The sequence below is a fragment of the Stenella coeruleoalba genome, assembly GCF_951394435.1.
Source record: "Stenella coeruleoalba genome assembly, chromosome: 3".
Taxonomy (NCBI): Eukaryota; Metazoa; Chordata; class Mammalia; order Artiodactyla; family Delphinidae; genus Stenella; species Stenella coeruleoalba.
The window spans coordinates 108,604,071-108,624,517 of NC_137148.1; the positions used below are offsets into that span (position 1 = coordinate 108,604,071).

Here is a 20,447-nt window from a genome sequence, read left to right on the forward strand (position 1 = left end):
AGGAGTCTGGATTTGTCAAATGAGAGGATGGTGTTCTAGACAAAGGAAATAACAAACTAATATGTATGGCTACATTTATTGAGTGCTCATTATGACTGGTACTTTGCTAAATAAATACTTACATATATTATCTTATTCAGTCCACGTAACAATCCCCCAAAGATATTCAATCTTAAAGTTAGGTAACTTTCCTAGGGTCACTCAAATTCTCAGTGCTAGAGCCCAGATATGAAGTAGGCTTGTCCAAATCCAAATCCAAATTCCAGGGCCCTAAACACTTTCCCATCCTATATAAACCACACAGAAAGAATATGGCACAATGGACAATGCTTCTAATCTCTGTCTATATATTAGAATTACTTAAGGAGCCTTCTATAAATACCAATGCTTGATACTCCATTCCAGAAGGTTCTAATTCAAGAAATGAAGGGTGGGCCTGGGCATTAAAAAAAAAAATTCCCCAGGTTGAAAAACATACGTAGCCCAGGTTGAAAAGTACTGTGTTAGGATATTTACATTTCTCTAATAATTAGTGATATTGAGCATCTTTTCATGTGTTTGTTGGCCATCTCTATGTCTTCTTTGGAGAAATGTCTATTTAGGTCTTCCGCCCATTTTTTCAGTGGGTTGTTTTTTGATATTGCGCTGCATGAGCTGTTTGTATATTTTGGAGATTATTCCCTTGCCGGTCTCTTTGTTTGCCAATATTTTCTCCCATTCTGAGGGTTGTCTTTTCATTTCGTTTATGGTTTCCTTTGCTGTGAAAAAGCTTTTAAGTTTAATTAGGTCCCATTTATTTTTTTTTAATTTTCATTACTCTAGGAGGTGGGTCAAAAAGGTCTTGCTGCGATTTATGTCAAAGAATGTTCTGCCTATGTTTTCCTCTAAGAGTTTTATAGTGTCCGGCCTTACATTTGGGTCTTTAATCCATTTTAATTTTATTTTTGTGTACGGTGTTAGGGAGTGTTCTAATTTCGTACTTTTACATGTAGCTGTCCAGTTTTCCCAGCACGACTTATAGAAGAGATTATCTTTTCTCCATTGTATATTCTTGCCTCCTTTGTCATAGATTAGGTGACCATAGGTGCGTGGGTTTATCTCTGGACTTTCTATCCTTTTCTATTGATCTAAACTACTATGAGGTATCACCTCACACCAGGCAGAATGGCCATCATCAAAAAATCTACAAACAATAAATGCTGGAGAGGGTGTGGAGAAAAGGGAACCCTTCTATACCGTTGGTGGGAATGTAAATTGGTACAGCCACTATGGAGAACAGTATGGCGGCTCCTTAAAAACTAAAAATAGAACTACCATATTATGCAGCAATCCCATTCCTGGGCATATACCCAGAGAAAACCATAATTCAAAAAGATACAGAAGATGTGGTACATACATACAATGGAATATTACTCAGCCATAAAAATGAACGAAATAGTGCCATTTCCAGAGATGTGGATAGACCTAGAGACTGTCATACAGAGTAAGTCAGAAAGAGAAAAACAAATATCGTATAATATCGCTTATATGTGGAACCTAGAAAAATGGTACAGATGAACTTATTTGCAAAGCAGAAGTAGAGACACGGATGTAGAGAACAAACTTGTGGATACCAAGGGGGGAAGGGGGAGGGTAGGATGAACTGGGATATTGGGATTGACATACATACACTACTATGTATAAAACAGATAACTAATGAGAACCTACTATATAGCACTGGGAACTCTACCCAATGCTCTGTGGTTACCTAAATGGGAAGGAAATCTAAAACAGAGGGGATATATGTATACATATAACTGATTCACTTCGCTATACAGCAGAAACACAACACTGTAAAGCAACTTTACTCCAATAAAAAATTTTTTTTAAAAAGTACTGTGTTAGGATATTTATATAAGTAGTTTAAAATGCATGTGTTTGGGGGTGGGGGTCGATAAGGCAGAAGATAATGGAGGACTTCACATCTTTCCCATTCCCCTCAGAGCCAAACTCACAAACAGTAAACTTACTGCCTTCACTTTCTTGGGTCTGATTCTCACTTTAATCCACTGCAGTCAGGCTCTGTATTCAGTCCACTGAAACCATTCTGATGGATGCAACCCGAAGAATTTATGAGTCCTCACCTTGCTTGAACTCTCTATAGTACCTGATATTAATGATTAGGGATTTCTCTATGAAATGTCCTCCTATAACACTACTTTTCTGTTCTCCTTCTACCTCTATAAACAATTTCTTTTCATTCTCTTTGGCCGTTTTCTTTTCCTTCCCCCATCCCTTTAATATTAGAGCACCCAAAGGGTCTGCCCTTCTATTCTCACTTAGTTTTCTCACTCTGAGTATTCCTACCAATCCCATGACTTCACCTATGATCCATACGCTGTAGACTCTCAGACCAACTCAGATCCATAACCTGGTTTGACCTGAAGCTCCAAATGCTTACTGAACATCTCTATCTGTGTCTCCTGTAGAGAGCCTCAAACCCTTTCCAAAACTGAACTCTCTTTCTAGCCTAATTCTGCTCTTTAATAACGTACTCTTATACACAGTTACTCAAATGAGAAATTCAGAAATTATCTGAACTTTTGCATTACTCTGAACAGACCCAACCCAAGTCTGTCCCAACAAGCAAAAGACAGAAAAGTTTTGCCAGATTTGCCCCAGAGCTATTGCAGACACTTGAGAAGAATATAAGGACAGAGTATATCTTTGCCTCAAGTGCAGCATTTGGGGTTTGAGGCAGTTACCACAAGAGTAGGCTTGGACAGAATGAGGTGGCCAATCCAAAAGGGTAGGTGAGTCACGGTATAAAAAAGGATAAGTACATGAAGATCAAGGAAAGCCAAGAGAGGAGCTTCAAAGTCCAGTCCAGAGGTAAAATGCAAAGAACCAAGATAGCTTCATAGTCCCCTTGGTTGCTGTAAAGAATACACACTGTATGATTCCACTCAAATGAAATTCAAAAACAGGCAGAACTAATTTATGGTGAAAGATGTCAGAACAGTTTCCTTTGGGAAAGGGTACTGATTGGGAGGGGCAAAGGGGGAGTTTCTGGAGTGCTGGTTATATTCTATATCATGATTTGCATGGTAGCTAAATATATTTGTGAAAATTAAGCTGGTTTATATGTAAAATCATGCGGACTTTACAGTATGTGTATTACAGTCAATTTCAAAGTTAAAAAAAAAAAAAACTCTGGTGGGATGTACAAATTCCCGTTTCAACCAGTGACCATGTTGGGCCAATTTTACTTCCTCACTATTCCACTATCAAATATTCTGCTACCTTATCTCACTCCTGAACTACTGCATTTGTTTCCTATAACCAGATCCGTATCTCCTGATTTCCCGGTTATCCTGATATAATCATTAACAGTCTTGCCTTTCACACAGAAAAATATCGTGGTTTGGACAAAATGTTATTTGTTCATCCTACTGTAAACCACCCAGCCTCAAAGGTAGCCGGCCTGTGCCCTTCCCGACCCACCCCCTGCCCCCCCCTACATCTTCAACAATGCCCACAGAGTAATCTTTGTAAAACTGATCTTATTTCTGGGCTTTAAACCCTCCAATAGTTCTCCTTTATTTACAACATCCAGTCCAAATCCCTGAAATGATCCAATCCTGCTATTATACCCAGCTTCAACATTTAACATCTACCACGATGTACCATTGCCTTACACACACAAACACCCCATACACTAACTATCCCAGTGTTTTGCAACCTTTTTTCATTATCACATCCCTCCAAAGAGTATTTTTCATAATTGCCACCCCATCTCCAATTAAATATTAAGGAATAAGACTTTGTCTGGTAGGGATGAGTTTTGTGTAGATATTACTACACAAACCATAGTAATACCTAAGATTTTATTTTCACTCCCCCCAGAAGACCTAATTTTTGTCCCTTTGGGGATGACATCATCCCCATTGGGAATGCATGCTCTAGCCTTACAGACTGGCTTCTTGTTCTACAAATGTACCTGGCTTGTCACCATTAGTGCCTTTGCTCCTGCTGCTCGCTGCCTGGAATGACCTCCCTTCTGGATATCATCCAGACAGCTATTCACGATATCTAAGCTTTAATTTAAGGCTCCTCCAAGAAGCCTGTCCTTTCCCCACTTGCAGTTGTAAAGTACCCTATCCATACCTTTGTCACTAGTAACCTTAACATTTTACTAATGTTTTCATGTCAGTCTCCTAAGTCACTGAGGAATAGGGACCATGTCCAATTTCTCTCTACTACCTTGGCTTTTAGTATTGTGCCTAACATATCATCTGTTAACTGAATGGATAAATTAATGTTATCATCTGCGTAAGGTAACCATACATCTCAATTTGCTGGAGACAGACCTTTAATCTGTTTTCCTGGTATAAATATTAACCCACCTCTTTTAATTCTCAAAAATGATCTGGATGATAACGTATATTGCTAAGCTATCTAGGCAGTGGGAAATAATTAAATTCTGAGCAAGAATAGAAGATGATCAGACCCGAGTATTAGAAAGATCACTCTAGCAATAATATGACAATAAATAAAAAGACTCAAGCAAAACATCAGGGGTGAAACGATAAAAGTGTGAACTAGTAGTACAGTTAGTACTGTACTGGGTAGTACAGCTGGATAGGAAGAGAGAGATTCAAGATGTAAAATCAAACAAGATTTAGTGACCAGTTAGATATAGAGAGGAAGACAGCAGGGGGAATCAAGAGTAAAAACACTAATTTCTGGATTGAGCAACTGGGGCAGTCACCAGCAGAATATTAAAGAGGAGGAATGATGATGGTTTCAATTTGAGACTAGTGATTGAAGAACCTGGAGGACAATTTACTGGTTAGATATATGAATCTGAAGCACATGGAAGGGGGTAACATGCGCTATACAGACCTAGGTGTCAGCCTATAAAAATTAACTGAAGTCACGGTGCAGAATGAGACCACCCAGGATGTACAAAATCAGCAATTCTAATGAACAGAAGTATTATCTTTTTAACATGAGGACTTTAAAAAATTAATTCTAAATTTTGTTCTCTTTAACATATTTATTGATCATTTAATATGCACAAAACATGGTATTAAGCACTTAGAGACAGAAATATAAGAGAAATAAGGTGTTCACTCCGAGGTAAAAAAGAAAGATTACAGAGAAAGAATGGCACTGAGGGTTTCCCTGGTGGCGCAGTGGCTGAGAGTCCGCCTGCCAATGCAGGGGACATAGGTTCGTGCCCCGGTCCAGGAGGATCCCACATGCCGCGGAGCGGCTGGGCCCGTGAGCCATGGCCGCTGAGCCTGCGCGTCCGGAGCCTGTGCTCTGCGACGGGAGACGCCACAGCGGTGAGAGGCCCGCTTACTGCCAAAAAAAAAAAAAAAAAAAAAAAAAAAGAATGGCAATGAATATGGACTGAGTTGAGAAAAAGCCAAATTCAAGGTCTCAGTTTTGACTGTGGCATCTTTAATTTTGGCATAACGACTCAAAATGAGTACCTTAACAGCTTTTCTTGCTTTAGAGCACTTAGCTTCCCCCAGAGTATTTAAGTCTAAAATTTTCCATTTAAAAAAAAAAAAGATCTTTGTAAGGTGGGAAAGGAAATCAGAGAACTAGCTCAGGAAAGATAATGTGCTGTGGAAGCTGAATCTACACAGTAGGAGAAATGGCCAGAAAAGTAAAAACTGTGTTAGAACACAGTTCTAAATGGCATACTTTACGAAAGTTTCCATTCTCAGTGTCTGGCTCACTAGGATTATGCTTGAGTTGATAGTTTCATGTAAGGACAACAGATGGGTCAAAATAAAAGAACCATTAATTTTGTCCCAGAAACAAACAGAAGAGTTCTTTATTCATTAATTATATGATGCAAACATCTGATTACAAGATTATAAGACACTGATTCTTATCTATTTGTATATTTTTTATAATGCTTTGTACCCAGTACGTATTCAAGGAAAAATAAGCTGAATCAATGCTTTATCCCCTTCTATTACACACTTTATTGGCTTAGCTTCCAGGACAGCACCACTCTATCCTAGTTTTTCTTCTCCTGCACTGTTTGCTCCCATGCCTTCTCCTTTGCTGGTTTCTGCTCTTCTCCCCTGACCTTGTAGTGATCAAGTGCCCCAGGGCACTGTCTTTGGTCCTCTTCTATTCCCATGTACACTCACTACTTCGGTAATTTCATCTAGTCTCCTGACTTTCGACATTATCTGTAAGCTAATAACTATAAAATTTCTACTTCCAACCCAGTCTTCTCTTTAGAAATAATTATAAATTGTATACGCAACTCCTTACTTGACATTTCTAGCAGACATTTCAAATGTGACATATTCAAAACTGAATTTCTGATCCACTCCCCTCCCCAAAACTACTCCTCCTGCAGCTTTCCCAGTCTCTTTTTTTTTTTTTTTTTTTTTTTGCGGTACGCGGGCCTCTCACTGCTGTGGCCTCTCCCGTTGCAGAACACAGGCTCCGGACGCACACCCTCAGCGGCCATGGCTCAAGGGCCCAGCCACACCGCGGCATGTGGGATCTTCCCGGATCGGGGCACGAACCCGGGTCCCCTGCATCAGCAGGCGGACTCTCAACCACTGCGCCACCAGGGAAGCCCTTCCCAGTCTCTTTGATGGCAGCTCAAACTCTCTTCAATGGTAACTCCAACACTCCAGTTATTCGGCCAAAAACCTTGAAATCATGTTCGATTTTTTTTCTTCCTCAAAGCACAATCTAATCCATTAGCAAATCCTGTGGGCTAAATCCTGTTTCCATAATTGACTACTACTCACCACCAGCATTACTATCACTTTACTCTGAGTTATGATCTCTTCCCTGCTTTAATGTGATAACCTCTAACTGATGTTCCTGTTTCTTTCTACCCTTGCTCCCACACAGTTTATTCTCAACCCAGCAAGCAGCCAGAGGATGCTTAAAAACTAGGATAACATTGTTCCTCTGCTTCAAAACATTTTGGTGGAAAACAAAACCCTCTTTCACTCAAAGTAAAAGTCAAAGAATTTACAATTTAGAAAGTCCTGCATGATAAGCTCCATCCTACACCACCACTATCACCTCTCTGACTTCATCTCTTACCACTCTTCTCCAGTCACTCAGAGCTCCTTGCTATTCCTTGAATGCATCAGACACGTTCTCATCTTAGAACTTTTGCAATGACTATGACTACTTGGAAAGCTATTTCCCCATATATCCCCATGGCTAACTCTATCACATGAATCAGACTTTAATCAAAATTCATCTCAACCAGGACACCGACTACCTTAAATTGCACCCAGTCCTTGTCCCTTACTTCCAATTCCTTTATCCTGCTCTTTAACTAGCAATTATCAGCTAACATATTATGTAACATACTTGTTTATTATATTTATCTGCCTACTCCCCTCTCTCTTGTTAGAATGTAAACACCAATAGGGCATGCCTGTTTTGTTCACTGATACATCCTAGTGCACAAAATAGTGCCTTGAACTGGTAAGCTTTCAACAAATAATTGTTGAGTGAATATATTTATAATAGACCCTTAAGAGTCCACTAAAAAGAATAAGGATCTTCTGAAAGCAGGCATGACCCTATGAGAATTTCATCAAATTATTTATCACAAATAGCTCAACACTAGGATTCAATTTATCACTTCTTTATTGATACTTCTGTACCCCGAACAAATTCTACACTCATTCAAAAGCACTGCCAATGATGGGACATCCCTGGCAGTCCAGGAGTTAGGACTCCACGCTTTCACTGCCAAGGGCCCGGGTTCAATCCCTGGTGGGGGAACTAAGATCCCACAAGCCACGTGGTGTGGCAATCAATCAACCAATAAATCAATAAATAAAAGTTTAAAAAGCACTGCCAGTGATTCAAGCAGTTAACAAGTTATGCTGCTAGATGTCAGAGCTCCAGTCTGTGTACTGTGGGCAGCTGTTTAGCATTTCCTTAAACAACGCTGCTGTTCCAGTAAAACAAGATAAAGTACTTACACAGCACACACTGGCCACCATAACTTTGTGAACAGTTTAGAAATTTTCCTAAAGCTCAAAAATAAGCAATTTCAAAGTAGGTAATTCTGTTATTAAAGAAAATTAGGATCTTCCCATTAAAATGTGAATTTATCATAAGTAATACTTAAAAGTAAAACCTACATTATACATTGTAAGCCTTGTATGATACTTTCTAATGATATTAAAACTATGGTAGAGTCACCTGTTCAAAGTGAATGTTTTCAATTAACTCACAATTAACTCACAATGACCTCAAGAATTATCAGAGGAAAATTAAGACACATGGGATTACAAATGCAGGTCTTAAAAAGAGGACTGTGGAAAGTGGTAGAATTTGCTTTGTTTCTATGCAAAGATCAGGATTTCCAATAACAAAGTCTGACCCAGCAGCTACAATTACAGCTTGACTAATATCATGTCACAAAAGGTCAGCCCAAATTACTGAGACTTACTATGCAAAACATTATTAATCTGAAAAACACAAAAGTGACTTAGGAAGAACTAACCAAAGTACTTCATTTTATATATTGCAATTACACACAAGACAATCCAACAATCCATTCACATTGTTGTTAGTTTTTGCTTTTTGGTTTAGGAAACATACCACTTATTATGGAAACTTATCCAAATCAAGGAAAACCTTCCCCCCCCCCCGCCCCCAATTTAAGCCTCTATAGGGATTGCCAAGGTTAACAGGTTTCAGTTATTTGCCCGAACACCAGCCTTCAGCTCAAGTGAAAATCATTTAACTCAATACAGCAGGTTTTGGATCCAAGCACAAAATACTGTAACATTTCCCAGCGACACACAAAAAACTACCTCCCCAGAACTTATCTTCAGATAGGCATAATTCTCCACCAGAATTCATCATCTGACTGGATGCAAAGTTTTAAACTGATATTGAAAACTTTATCTTTCTTTAGGCAATTGAACAGCATTTCAAAGAACTTTAAGAGAAGTTATTTCTTAATAACACGGCTGTTATAGTTCACTTACAATTTTTCATAGTCTACCTATCTACGGGACAATCTCAGTCCGAGACCCACATTTTACTCTAAGAAAATACGATTTAGTAATGGTGCTTTTTTTATCGAAAACACTGCGAAGTCACCGGCAAGGACGGGTGTGCGGGGAAGGCGGCACAGCGAGCGGGAAAGACGGTCGTCACCCGCCCGCGACAAGGGCCCGTGTCAGGGCCGGGGACTCAGAGAACAGACACCTTGGCAGCAGGTGCGAGGCTCTGACAAGGGGACAGTTGCCGCAAGTTTCGGACCGACCGAGGGATGCTGTCCGTTGGACAGCGGGAGGCGCGCCGGGCCAGCTGGCCTTACCTCGGGCGTCCGCTCGGGCGGCTTCTTCTTCAGCGCCTGCCTGGCTCCGGGGTCCACGGGTGAGTTCATGGTCGCGGCCCCGGCCCCCGTGCTCCCCAGCCTGCCCTTAGCAGCCCACGCGACAGCCCATTCACCCTAGGTAGGGGGGGATACACCCTTTTCCCCCTCCCCTGAAGAAGGGAGCTCCGGACTGCGGCGGGGACCCCGCTTTGGCAAACAAGCCTTCACACGGCCCGCCCAGGGCCTCAACCCACGCGCGACTGGCCAGAGAAGCCCACGCGGGGGCGGAGGAAAGGCGAGTGCGCGTGCGCAGCACGCGCAAGCGCGCAAACGGACGCCTAAGGGCGTGACTCTGAAATGACGTAAAAACTGGGGCGGTGCAGTGAAGCCTCCTCCAACCCTTCTTCGTGAGATTTGAAGAAACGTCGCGAGACATCACCCAAGCCCGTCACGGGATCCGCCTCGGAGTTGGGGTTTCCGCCGCACCAGTTTCCGGTGCGGGGGGGGGCTGAAAACGCGCTGTGACCTACTGAACGAGAATAGCGTGTTGGGGATCGAACCCGTGCGGCAGGTGTTCTGGGTGGAGAGTTCTGTTTGTTCCAAAATCCGGAAGCTCGGGGCATGGCCAAGCCCGGGGCGGAGCTCCAGGTCTGCAACTCCGACACCGCTCCCTGGGAGAACGTGCGGAAGTCGAAGCGGCCATTCGGCAAACAAGGAAGTTCATAGCTTCTCTTCCCTGTCTTCTAATAAAACGAATCTGTTGTGGAAGGGGCCCGCCGAGAAGTACCTGCCTTGTCTAAGACGGACGCCCTGACATCAGGGCAGAGGAACCGAAGTTTCGTGGCCTTGAGCAGGGGTGGGCAGCCACCGTGCCTGCAGCCAGCTCAAGAGTTACTGCTGGTTTGCGAAGTCAGTCTAGACTACGTTCACGTAACCAATGCCCAGGACAGCCTTTCCTCCGCCCAACCCCTTCTCAGGCAACGGGCCTTAGGGTTGCCTGGCTCAGGAGTGACCGCTCTCTCACTACACTTTACATACTAGTCTGTTTCCCAACAGGCCGAATAAAGCAAATTAACATTTATTTACTAGTCCCTTGGTAAGAAAAACATCTCGACTACTCTCTGCGGCAGCCACACACCTGCAGAGGCTGTTTCTGCCTTAAGGTCACTAACAGAATTCCAGAATCCATCGTTCTAAACAGTCCTATGTCAGCGTACAGATAAGCCGTACAGGTTACACAGTTCCTTACTTTGGAGCTTCATAAGCATGTCCTTTCCACTGAATACATCTTAGTATTTCTTACAGCAATTGACATGGTTCCCTAAATAACTCGAAGGGATTTAAGATTATGACGTTATTCACATTAATTTTTAATGACATGGTAATAAGAAAATTATATTTTAGAGTAACAAAAGGGAAAGGAGAGTTCAGGCTGCAACATTCACCGTTTCAGGGACCTAGTAATGATGGCTGATGTTAATAAGGGTTTTGTTTTCCGTTGGTCATTAACCTTGCCCAAACTTGAAGTTTACAACATAATATTAGCACATTTCGTTTTTAAGTATAGGACAAAAGTCTTACCAGGGAAGTTATGACTCAGCCACTCTGGGAGGAAATTTTCAGTTGATCACAATTGTGACATTGTCACTTTCGTCATTTTTTTGTGTATAAACATATCCTCTCAAAAGTCTGCGTAAGATCACAAAAGTTATCCCTTCCATTTTTGAAGCATGTTTCCAAAGCCACATCAATATTTTGAAAAGAGGGAAAAGGCATTAAAGCATGATGACCACGAGCTTGGACTTTAGGGGCAAACATCTGTATTTGTCTTTAATAGGCCATTTCTAGTTAAATGACTTAGTTATTTGATATTTCTAAACTTCAGTTTCCTTAACCGTAAAATGGGAATAGTAAAAGACCTATTGCTTTGGAATTCTCTTAAGATTACATGAGATAATTTATGTGAAGCATTTAGGATGTTGCCTGCACAATCCAGGCACTCTTTACTATTTCTATTACTTTACCTCTAGGAAGTGATTTCTCTAAAGCATACATTCAAATTTGAAGAATTGGATAGGTTTTTCCTTTACTGCTTTTTTTTTATTAGAACTATTAAGAATCACATTTAAGTATTCATGAAGATGTGGAGCAACAGGAACTCTCACAAACTGCCAGTTAAGTGTCTATTGGGAAACCAGTTAGAAAAAAAAGAAGTATCTCGTAAAGCTGAAACTAGCAAGCCCACTCCTTGATATATGTCCTAAAGAATACCCAGAAAAGATGAACAAAAATGGGCACTGTTCATATTAGCCAAAAATTGGAAATAACCGAATTGTCCATCAACTATAGAATGGGTAAATTGCTGTATATTCATTCAGTGAAATACCACCTACATAGCACATGAATGAATCTCCAACATAATGTTGATAGAAAAAAAGCAAAACAAAATATGGGGTATAATTACACAAAGTTCAAACAAGCAAAACTAAAGTATATCACTTAGGGATGCATACACAAAACTATTAAAAGAGAGCAAGGAAATGTTCACGAAAATCATGTTGGAATTTACAAAAATGAGAAGGGAGAGTATTACGATCAGGATAGGGCACATGGAGGAGGGGTGGAGATCCTGAATTACTGAAAATGATTTACTTCTTGACCTAAGTGATGGTTACATTAGTGTACATTTATTAATTTTATATAATACTTGACAAGAAAAAATTAAGTCTATAAAAGTAACATTAATATAGACCTTATAAGACAGCAACAGTAAAAACAGTATATTAATATCCACAGTAACTATACACACCTAAATTTAAACATATTTTCAAAATCTATCTTGTCCTTTCCTATCCTGTATTGTGCTTTGGTATGCTGAAAAAAGTGAGGAGACAGTGAGAGCTCTAATAGCTATTTTCAGAGAAAAGCCAACCTCTACGATAGGATTCACCAACATTAACATGTATCTGAAACAAAAAAGTAATGGTTCTGAATGCAAGTAATTTACTAAATTATAGGAAAACAAAAAGATGGTTAAGTCTTTAAAAAAAAAAAGTAGCTTAACTACTTACCCTACCTTAATTTTTGTCATTATACTTACCACAACCTGACAGCATAATATCTTTGTCTATCTCCTCCACCAGCAGGAAATATGTAAACTTCATGAGAAAGTGTGTGTTATTTACTGACTTATACCTGGCACCCAGACCCGTGCCCAGCACATAACAGGTGCTCAATCAATATCTGCTAAATGAACAAATTGATCTATCTAAGGACTAAGTGATTAAGAGGGGATTTTGCTTTTAAAAAGATAGACACTTGATTGCTTTCCAATGGCAAAGAAAGATATCTGGCTAGACAACTGTTCTATTATGCAAAACTGAATACTTATTAGGCACACACAATCATATGGCCATCTTTGCAGAACAACAGCAAACCATCAAAAGACTGAAGTTAAGAGCACTGGTTTTAATAGCACCTAGAATGGAGTAAGGAATTCAGATTTGGGGTATGCTGGGAAACTGAGTCACTACTAGTTGAAAACTAAGAGCACTTGCTGGCCCAATTTCTATCACTGAATAAGAATCTTTGAGGGTGGGGTCTAGGAATTAATACTTTCCAAACACTATCTAGGTGTTCCTAATATGCAACCAGGTTTGAAAACTACTTTAAACTAACTCAGGTTTTGGACTGGTCTGACCCATCTTAATTCCAACACAGTGAAGGGTATTGACTTGTGAGTGATGAAGCAAATGTATGACACAAAAGTGGCATCACAAGTTTCTTGAGGAAATAATATCTTCTTTATATTTACACAACAACACTTCAACAAGGTTATTCCCTTTGAGACAATTTAGGTAACACTGCTTTTATCAATAATTTTACTTTGACTGTTGAGGTGAATATAAAGACATGTTTTGGGACTGTCCTGTTACAATGGTCACTTGGAAAGGAAGGAATCTCCAACCTCTTCAACTTAATACTCTCCTTAAATACAGTTATACCTAGGGGAGGTCTAATCAGATAGTGCTAACCTGGGCAGAGAGCTGTCTGCAACCTGATGAAGGGATAGGTCTAGGCTCATACTTTTACGAAAAGGAGAGTCCCTTTTAAAGGAAACGTTATAAGGGGACCAAATCCTGGGGTGTTGGCAAGAAAGAAGCCCCTGACCCGAGCATATGCTTTAAGACCAGAAGTTCTCCTGAAAAAATAATGGATGGAAATTTCATCCATTTAAAAATCTCTTGCTAAAAATTTCTTTTAAAAAATTTAAAAGAAAATTCTTTACAACTCTCTTTTGGATTGCCTGTATTTTCTTTTCTTTAGGGAAGTTTCAAATCTTAACTCTACAGCAAACATGGCCAAGTCTACAGTCTGCACTATAAAGCAAGGACAAGAAGCATTACAGTCTCCAACTTCCCCCTTTCCTATCTGCCTAAGTCCTTCTCACTCAGAGTTACAATTCCCCAGCCCCCAGTGCACCTTCAGCTCATGTTTGGTCCCACTTGCCACCCGACCCCTACACCTCCTACAATGGCAAAGACAAACAAAGAAATCTCAGGTATCTTTACAACACATCTGTCACCACATCCTAGTTGGAAACATTCTGTTCTGAGACAGGAAAGAGTATATGACCTCAGATTAAATTCTCTGTATTTCAGTTTCTCATTAGCAGAATCTATGCTTCTCAGAAATGTTGCAAGATTTCTTTAAATTTTTATCAGAGAACAGCACATATAAACACAGGTAATTATAAACCTCTAAACTATCTGATAAATGCTTCCCAAATACTTGATACTTCCTTTCTGCTTTAAAACAGTGCACTTAGTCTCTTCAGTCAAATGTAAGAGTGATAAATGTAAAATAATATAAAAACAGGCACTGCAAAAAGCCCCTGGCCTAATCCTGCCGCCTGGCGTAACTCTGCCCAAATCAACCCAACCTGAGTAAGGCAGCTTCCCAACAGCCTACTCAGGGTTGAATCACTGCTGCAGAGCAGGCGCTAAGGACTGATGGAAGAGGTGACTTCCCTACAATGCAGATGAAGACGACAGACTTGCTCAGAGGGACATGCAAATCCATGAACAGAACAGGATTAGAATCCAAACCAACAGGCCAATTTTTTGTTTAATTTTAAAGTCAGGGGCTTCCCTGGTGGCGCAGTGGTTAAGAATCTGCCTGCCAATGCAGGGGACACGGGTTCAAGCCCTGGTCTGGGAAGATCCCACGTGCCGCGGAGCAACTAAGCCCGTGCACCACAGCTACTGAGCCTGCACTCTAGAGCCTGTGAGCCACAACTACTGAGCCCATGTGCTACAACTACTGAAGCCCGCACACCTAGAGCCTGTGCTCCACACAAGAGAAGCTACTTCTCATTGCCTTCTCAAGGCAATGAGAAGCCCGTGCACCTCAACGAAGAGAAGCCCCTACTTGCTGCAACTAGAGATAGCCCATGCGCATCAACAAAGACCCAATGCAGCCAAAAATAAATGAATAAAATAATAAAGTCAGTAGTAATTTTAATTAGAAACAATGTTCTTGACAAGTTTACATGGCTTCTTCTAGTTTTAAATGATTGATATTCAGTTTGTTTTCACAAAAGCACTTAAAGAAAATTTCAATTTGTCATCGTGAAGATTAGGTCAAATATAAGAATATACCATATTTTTTTGGTTACTACACTTTAACTCAAAAGAATATATGTTAGGACTTCCCTGGTGGCGCAATGGTTAAGAATCCGCCTGTCAATGCAGGGGACACGGGTTTGAGCCCTGGTCCAGGAAGATCCCACAGGCTGTGGAGCAACTAAGCCTGTGCATTGCAACTACTGAGCCTGCACTCTAGAGCCTGCAAGCCACAACTACTGAGCCCACATGCTGCGACTACTGAAGCCCGCGCGCTCTAGGGCCTGTGTGCTACAACTACTAAGCCCGTGTGCTGCAACTACTGAAGCCCGCGCCTAGAACCCATGCTCCACAACAAGAGAAGCTACCGCAATGAGAAGCCCGTGCACTGCAACGAAGAGTAGCCTCTCTCACTGCAACTAAAGAAAGTCCGCACACAGCAACAGACCCAATGCAGCCAAAAATAAAAAAATAAAGAATAAATGTTAAATTTCCCCCAAAATAAAATAGATAGGAGCTGTACAGCAAAGGCTGGACAGATTACCTAGCAACCATAGCACCCCAAAATTACTGAGCATTTGGAGTGTGCCAAGCATTGAGATAAATTCTTGACATTCCTTATTTCATTTGACTCTCAGAATCTCATAAAGTAGATTCTACTAAGTTACCAATTCAGAAATTTAGGATTAGAGAAGGACATTATGAACAAGGTCACATGCCTAGAAGTGTCACATTTGGGAAAACAATCCAGGTGGGCCGGCACCAGAATCCATGTTACATATACCTTATTAAATGTGAAAGAAAGAACAACATCATCCATCAAATTGACATGTGTATTTATTGCACAAATATCCCCTAGAACTGGGAGGTTATTATAATACAGGCGTACATTTGAGAAATGTATACAGAACAAGAAACAAGTATTTACATTTTACATCTCCCACCATCTAAATAACTTAAAGCATAATAATCTCATAAGACATCTACCAGAAGTAGGCATTGTGTAAAATCTGTTTCTTTTTAAAGTGATCATCCCCAGTGTATGCCAATTGCAACAAAATGAAATCTGTGCTAGTATGTTTATTGCACTTAACATTTTCAAACTCAAAATTAAGACATATTAATAAAAGCCAGGAATATTTAAAATCAAACCAATTAGTTTATATACAGGAAAAATTAGTTTTAAATCTATAATGTAAAAGATCCCTTTTTCATCTCCTGTTGCAACAAATAAGTTTTTAAAATGTGTAACATATATCTATCTGTACCGTAAGAAGTTGAAAAAAATTATTTTGAACAGGCCAAAAATTCTTTTCACATTCATCATAATGATCACACTTTAAAGAAGTAGCAGCTCATTCCTTGGGCTTTGTGTAATGCAAGAATGACTATGACGAAGGAGCAGAAATTACAGAAGAATTACAAATTATAAAACTCAGGAATCCTATAAGGATTGATGATTCTATAAGAAACTATAGGCCTTTTCCTTTCAAGCAAAGCTTAGTTTTAAGAATTACAGTAGCATGAGCCATCCATTTATTGAAGACTAGATTTCCTAAATGGTAATTTATTAGAGATTTCAAATAGATAGGACTGTGAATAGTTCAATGATTAATTTAAACAATAACACACATAAAAAAGACACTGTCTACCTGCTACATATTCTGAACTACAATTAAAAATAAAAATGTACAGTGGCCACATATGATCTTTTCTATATTCTGAATTCTGCTGAAGAGATTCATTCATAAAATTCCAAACAACAGATGAGAGAAGAACTTCATTAATGAATAGACTAAAAAAATTAAGCTAACGAAAATATATCCATAAACACCCTTTGACAGCAAGTCATCCATGGAAGACTCTGGTACTAACTGGGACCAGCTGATAGGACACAGGGGCCAAAGCAATTGCAAGCACACCAATTTCAGGTTTACATTCCATTAAAATAACCATTTCTTCTTAGTCTAGCTGGAGATTAGAGTAAGACAAAATGTGACCCAATGCTATAAATTCAAGGTCAAAGACTAAATAAACCACAGAAATCTTCCTTAATTATTGAAAACTTAAATAGCAAGAATAGATGCATTATAGACAAAATGTACCTAGAAACAGAATGAGCAAGTGGTTTTCTGTTTTAAGCTAATCAACTAATTATGATGAAAATAGTTCATGAAAGCAGAAACCAGCTTCACTTCTAGCATTAAAAGCATCTTAGACCAGATAAGTAAAGGATAAACTATAATGTAGTATTTCAAGTAAACTGAGGTAGTAGAGCATAATGAAAACTTTATCTACCCATCTTTCTATTTACATTACTTACAAGAGTTTGGTTCCATATTAGCCTTTCTCACAAGCAACACTCTACAATATATACAAAAACAATAACAACTGAAAAGTTGAAATCTTTGAAAAAAGTTAGCTTTTGGAAGAGAGGAGCTATTAGAGAAAAAAAAAATCTTAAGAGTTAATGAGTTCTTTTAGTGTAAACTGAATATTATGAAGCAGTGAAACAAATATTCAGTTCCTATGGGTTCAAGAAGGGCTGATACCGAAACCAAGGGCCTCGGCTACCTGAGCACTTTTAAAGAAAATAGTATTATTTCTGCCAATGCTTTGGTGCAATTTTTAATCCTAATTTTAATTTATTAAATTAAATGCAAATATGTAAATATTAACATTTATAAGAATTAGCTTATACTTATAAACAAAACAAATGGTATAAAGTAGTATTCTTATTTTGGGAATCTACATTCCTCAGCCTTAAAAAAAGATTGGCTTTACTTATATTTTAGGGTGTGTGAAACAGAAAAATCACCAGAAAGTAATATTTCAACATTATATACAATTAATCCTAGTTGAAAATATATTTTTTAAAAAGGCATGTTTACCAATCTTGTATTTCTACCTCTGCTTTTTTAAAAAATAGATACATATGTACACTTGGATGGATAACATAACACAGATTTATATGCTTTATTCTGAGTTTATTCTAATTAACAAGCTGTTTAAAATACTCTGAGAAATACCCAGAAATCAGCTATTTTGAATTGAAAAACAAAAAAACACAAAGTTTCATAGATCTTTGTACCTTAGAAATAAAGAATTAAAACTAATGAAATGACTCTTTCTGAGCCATTTAATCATGAGATATCCATTCCTCCTACTTATGGGTTGTGGCAAGACTGTAGTAATCATAATGAAATTCCTCAATGTTATTCATTTTGTAGAAACGTCGAAGTTACACTTTGGCTTCTTCAAATGCTTTCCCCCCAAATGCTGTTTTTAGTTTCACTTGGTTAAAAGTCTGCCACCATCCAGAAGTCCAGTCAAAATGAAAAAGCCATCCAGTGATGACACAATATGCACTGCAATGCAGAATACCCACCCAGGTGACTGACTCATTCAGATGAAGGTCTGACAGAGAAAAAAAATTGCCATAAATGCATGTTGTGACTGCTTCCTTGGTTTCTACTTAACTTTCCACCAAAGTTCATTTCCAACAGCCTTTCTGTTAAAGTAGTATCTGAGCAACATATGGAGAGTGAGTGCTTGCTACAGCAGCCAGAAGAGGAAGATCACTGGATTCAATCCTGAAATTAAAAAACAAAAAATCTCAGTTCAGGTTTATTCCTACAGGCAATGACTGCTATCTATAAAGTCACTATACATCTCCACTCAAGGAGCTTGGCCACCCTGGCCAAAAGGAAAAGGGTAAGAGAACTGAAGATAATGAAAATTAGAAATTTTTCAGTAAGTAAAAACCATAACTAAAGATTTTTAAAACAGAAAGCCTCTGAAACCCAACAGTAACAAAGTCACGAATGCAAGAAACCATCTCACTGATGTGCTGATGGACCATGCATCAGGGCAAGGGATAATGTCTAAGAAATACTATATAGGGACTTCACTGGTGGCGCAGTGGTTAAGAAGCCACCTGCCAATGCAGGGGACACAGGTTCGAGCCGTGGTCCAGGAAGATCCCACATACCGCGGAGCAACTAAGCCTGTGCGCCACAACTACTGAGCCCACGTGACACAACTACTGAAGCCTGTGTGCCTAGAGCCTGTGCTCCGCAACAAAGAGAAGCCACCGTAATGAGAAGCCTGCTCACCACAACGAAGAGTAGCCCCCGCTTGCTAAAACTAGAGAAAGCCCACGCCCAGCAACGAAGACCCAACGCAGCCAAAAATAAATAAATAAATTTATTTTTTTAAAAAAGAAATATTATATAGTATAATAACAGAATAATAGTGTGCAGCCATATTGTTTTGGATACAAATGTTTCTATAATAAGATTTACTGGGAAGACATAATGGAAGCCTCTTAAAAATACAACCTACCACAAATAACTTATACGAAAAGAAAAATGGCCAATAAATATCAAAATAAGTTATGCAGACACACTCCTCGTTAGAGAATAAACCTGAATAAAATCAGATTTCATTTTTCAGCTAGTAGCTTGGCGAAGATTAAAAAGTTTGGTAATAAATAGCAGTAAGAAGAGTGTGCTTCCCACTGTTCGTGAAAATTTATTCTGGTACTTTCTGGATAGCACTTACTATTACTATCAAAATACCAACAATTTAATCACATATGGCCTTTAATTCAAAAATTCTACATCAAAGAATTTATCCTATAAACCTCAAAGGTTTATATTTATTCCAGCATTGATTTGTAACAGCAAAACACTGAAAATAAATTCCACCATATAATGGAATGCATTACAGCCATTAAAAATGATATAGATCAGTATGTGTGGTATGTGCTTAAATGAACGAACATTCAAGATACATTAAAAGGCAAGCTGCACCAAGATATACAGAGTACAAATTAATTTATATTTTTAACCCTACACATTTAAAAATTCTGTAAGAAGAAACAATCCATTAACTGTGCTTGACTGAGGATTGGAAGTTGAGGAAAAGACTTACTTTTCACTTTATGCCAAAATGCACTGAAACTTTCATTATATGTACATTACTTTACAAATTAGTTTAAATTTTCTAAAAATAAAGGCATTACATGCAGAGAATCATCTATTTCCAATCTGGATAATAAGCAATAACATTAATGAATGAATTTAATTTGGTTTCAGACATATAGTAGCAACTCGATGTTGGCTCTTTCCCCCTTCATAAAAGCTCAAATTAGACAAATTCTAGCTTGTTTTAATTTATTCAACCAGCATTTCAAGAAATAATTTTCACATACACACACACAAAGTGGACATAGAACACAGGGAAAGTGACTACAGAACATAATGAAAGGGGCTATACTATGCCTCTCGCCAATTTCCTGTTTGTCCTTCAGTTAGCATTTTAGATAATTAGCTTCTTCCCAGGAATAACTTCAGAGTATAAAGACATAATATATAGATAATGGGGAAGGAGTAATAATATGTAGATAATATACCATCATCCATAGAGTGCCATTACTTCAATCAGATCATCTGGAAGGCCGGGCAGATGCTGGGAATGATGAGTTTACAACA

General features: G+C 39.0%; 2 protein-coding genes across 11 annotated transcripts in view; both read right to left on the reverse strand.

The window, feature by feature from the left end:
- The window catches only part of RAPGEF6 (Rap guanine nucleotide exchange factor 6), a 223,374-nt gene extending 213,592 nt beyond the window's left edge, over positions 1-9,782 (reverse strand). For 7 of the 8 annotated variants that reach the window (XM_079917411.1, XM_079917413.1, XM_079917410.1 and 4 more), the window contains exon 1: positions 9,329-9,781. In XM_079917411.1, coding sequence (XP_079773537.1) covers positions 9,329-9,397 — 69 coding nt within the window. In that variant the 5' untranslated portion in view covers positions 9,398-9,781. Of the gene's footprint in view, positions 1-9,328 lie in introns of all 8 variants that reach the window. The other variant, XM_079917414.1, reaches the window with a different exon arrangement.
- Positions 9,783-15,271: 5,489 nt separating this feature from the next.
- Positions 15,272-20,447, reverse strand: part of FNIP1 (folliculin interacting protein 1) — a 134,251-nt gene continuing 129,075 nt past the window's right edge. For 2 of the 3 annotated variants that reach the window (XM_079917430.1, XM_079917431.1), the window contains one exon: positions 15,272-18,545. In XM_079917430.1, the coding sequence (XP_079773556.1) occupies positions 18,467-18,545 (79 nt within the window). In that variant the 3' untranslated portion in view covers positions 15,272-18,466. The remainder of the gene's footprint in view (positions 18,546-20,447) is intronic. The other variant, XM_079917429.1, reaches the window with a different exon arrangement.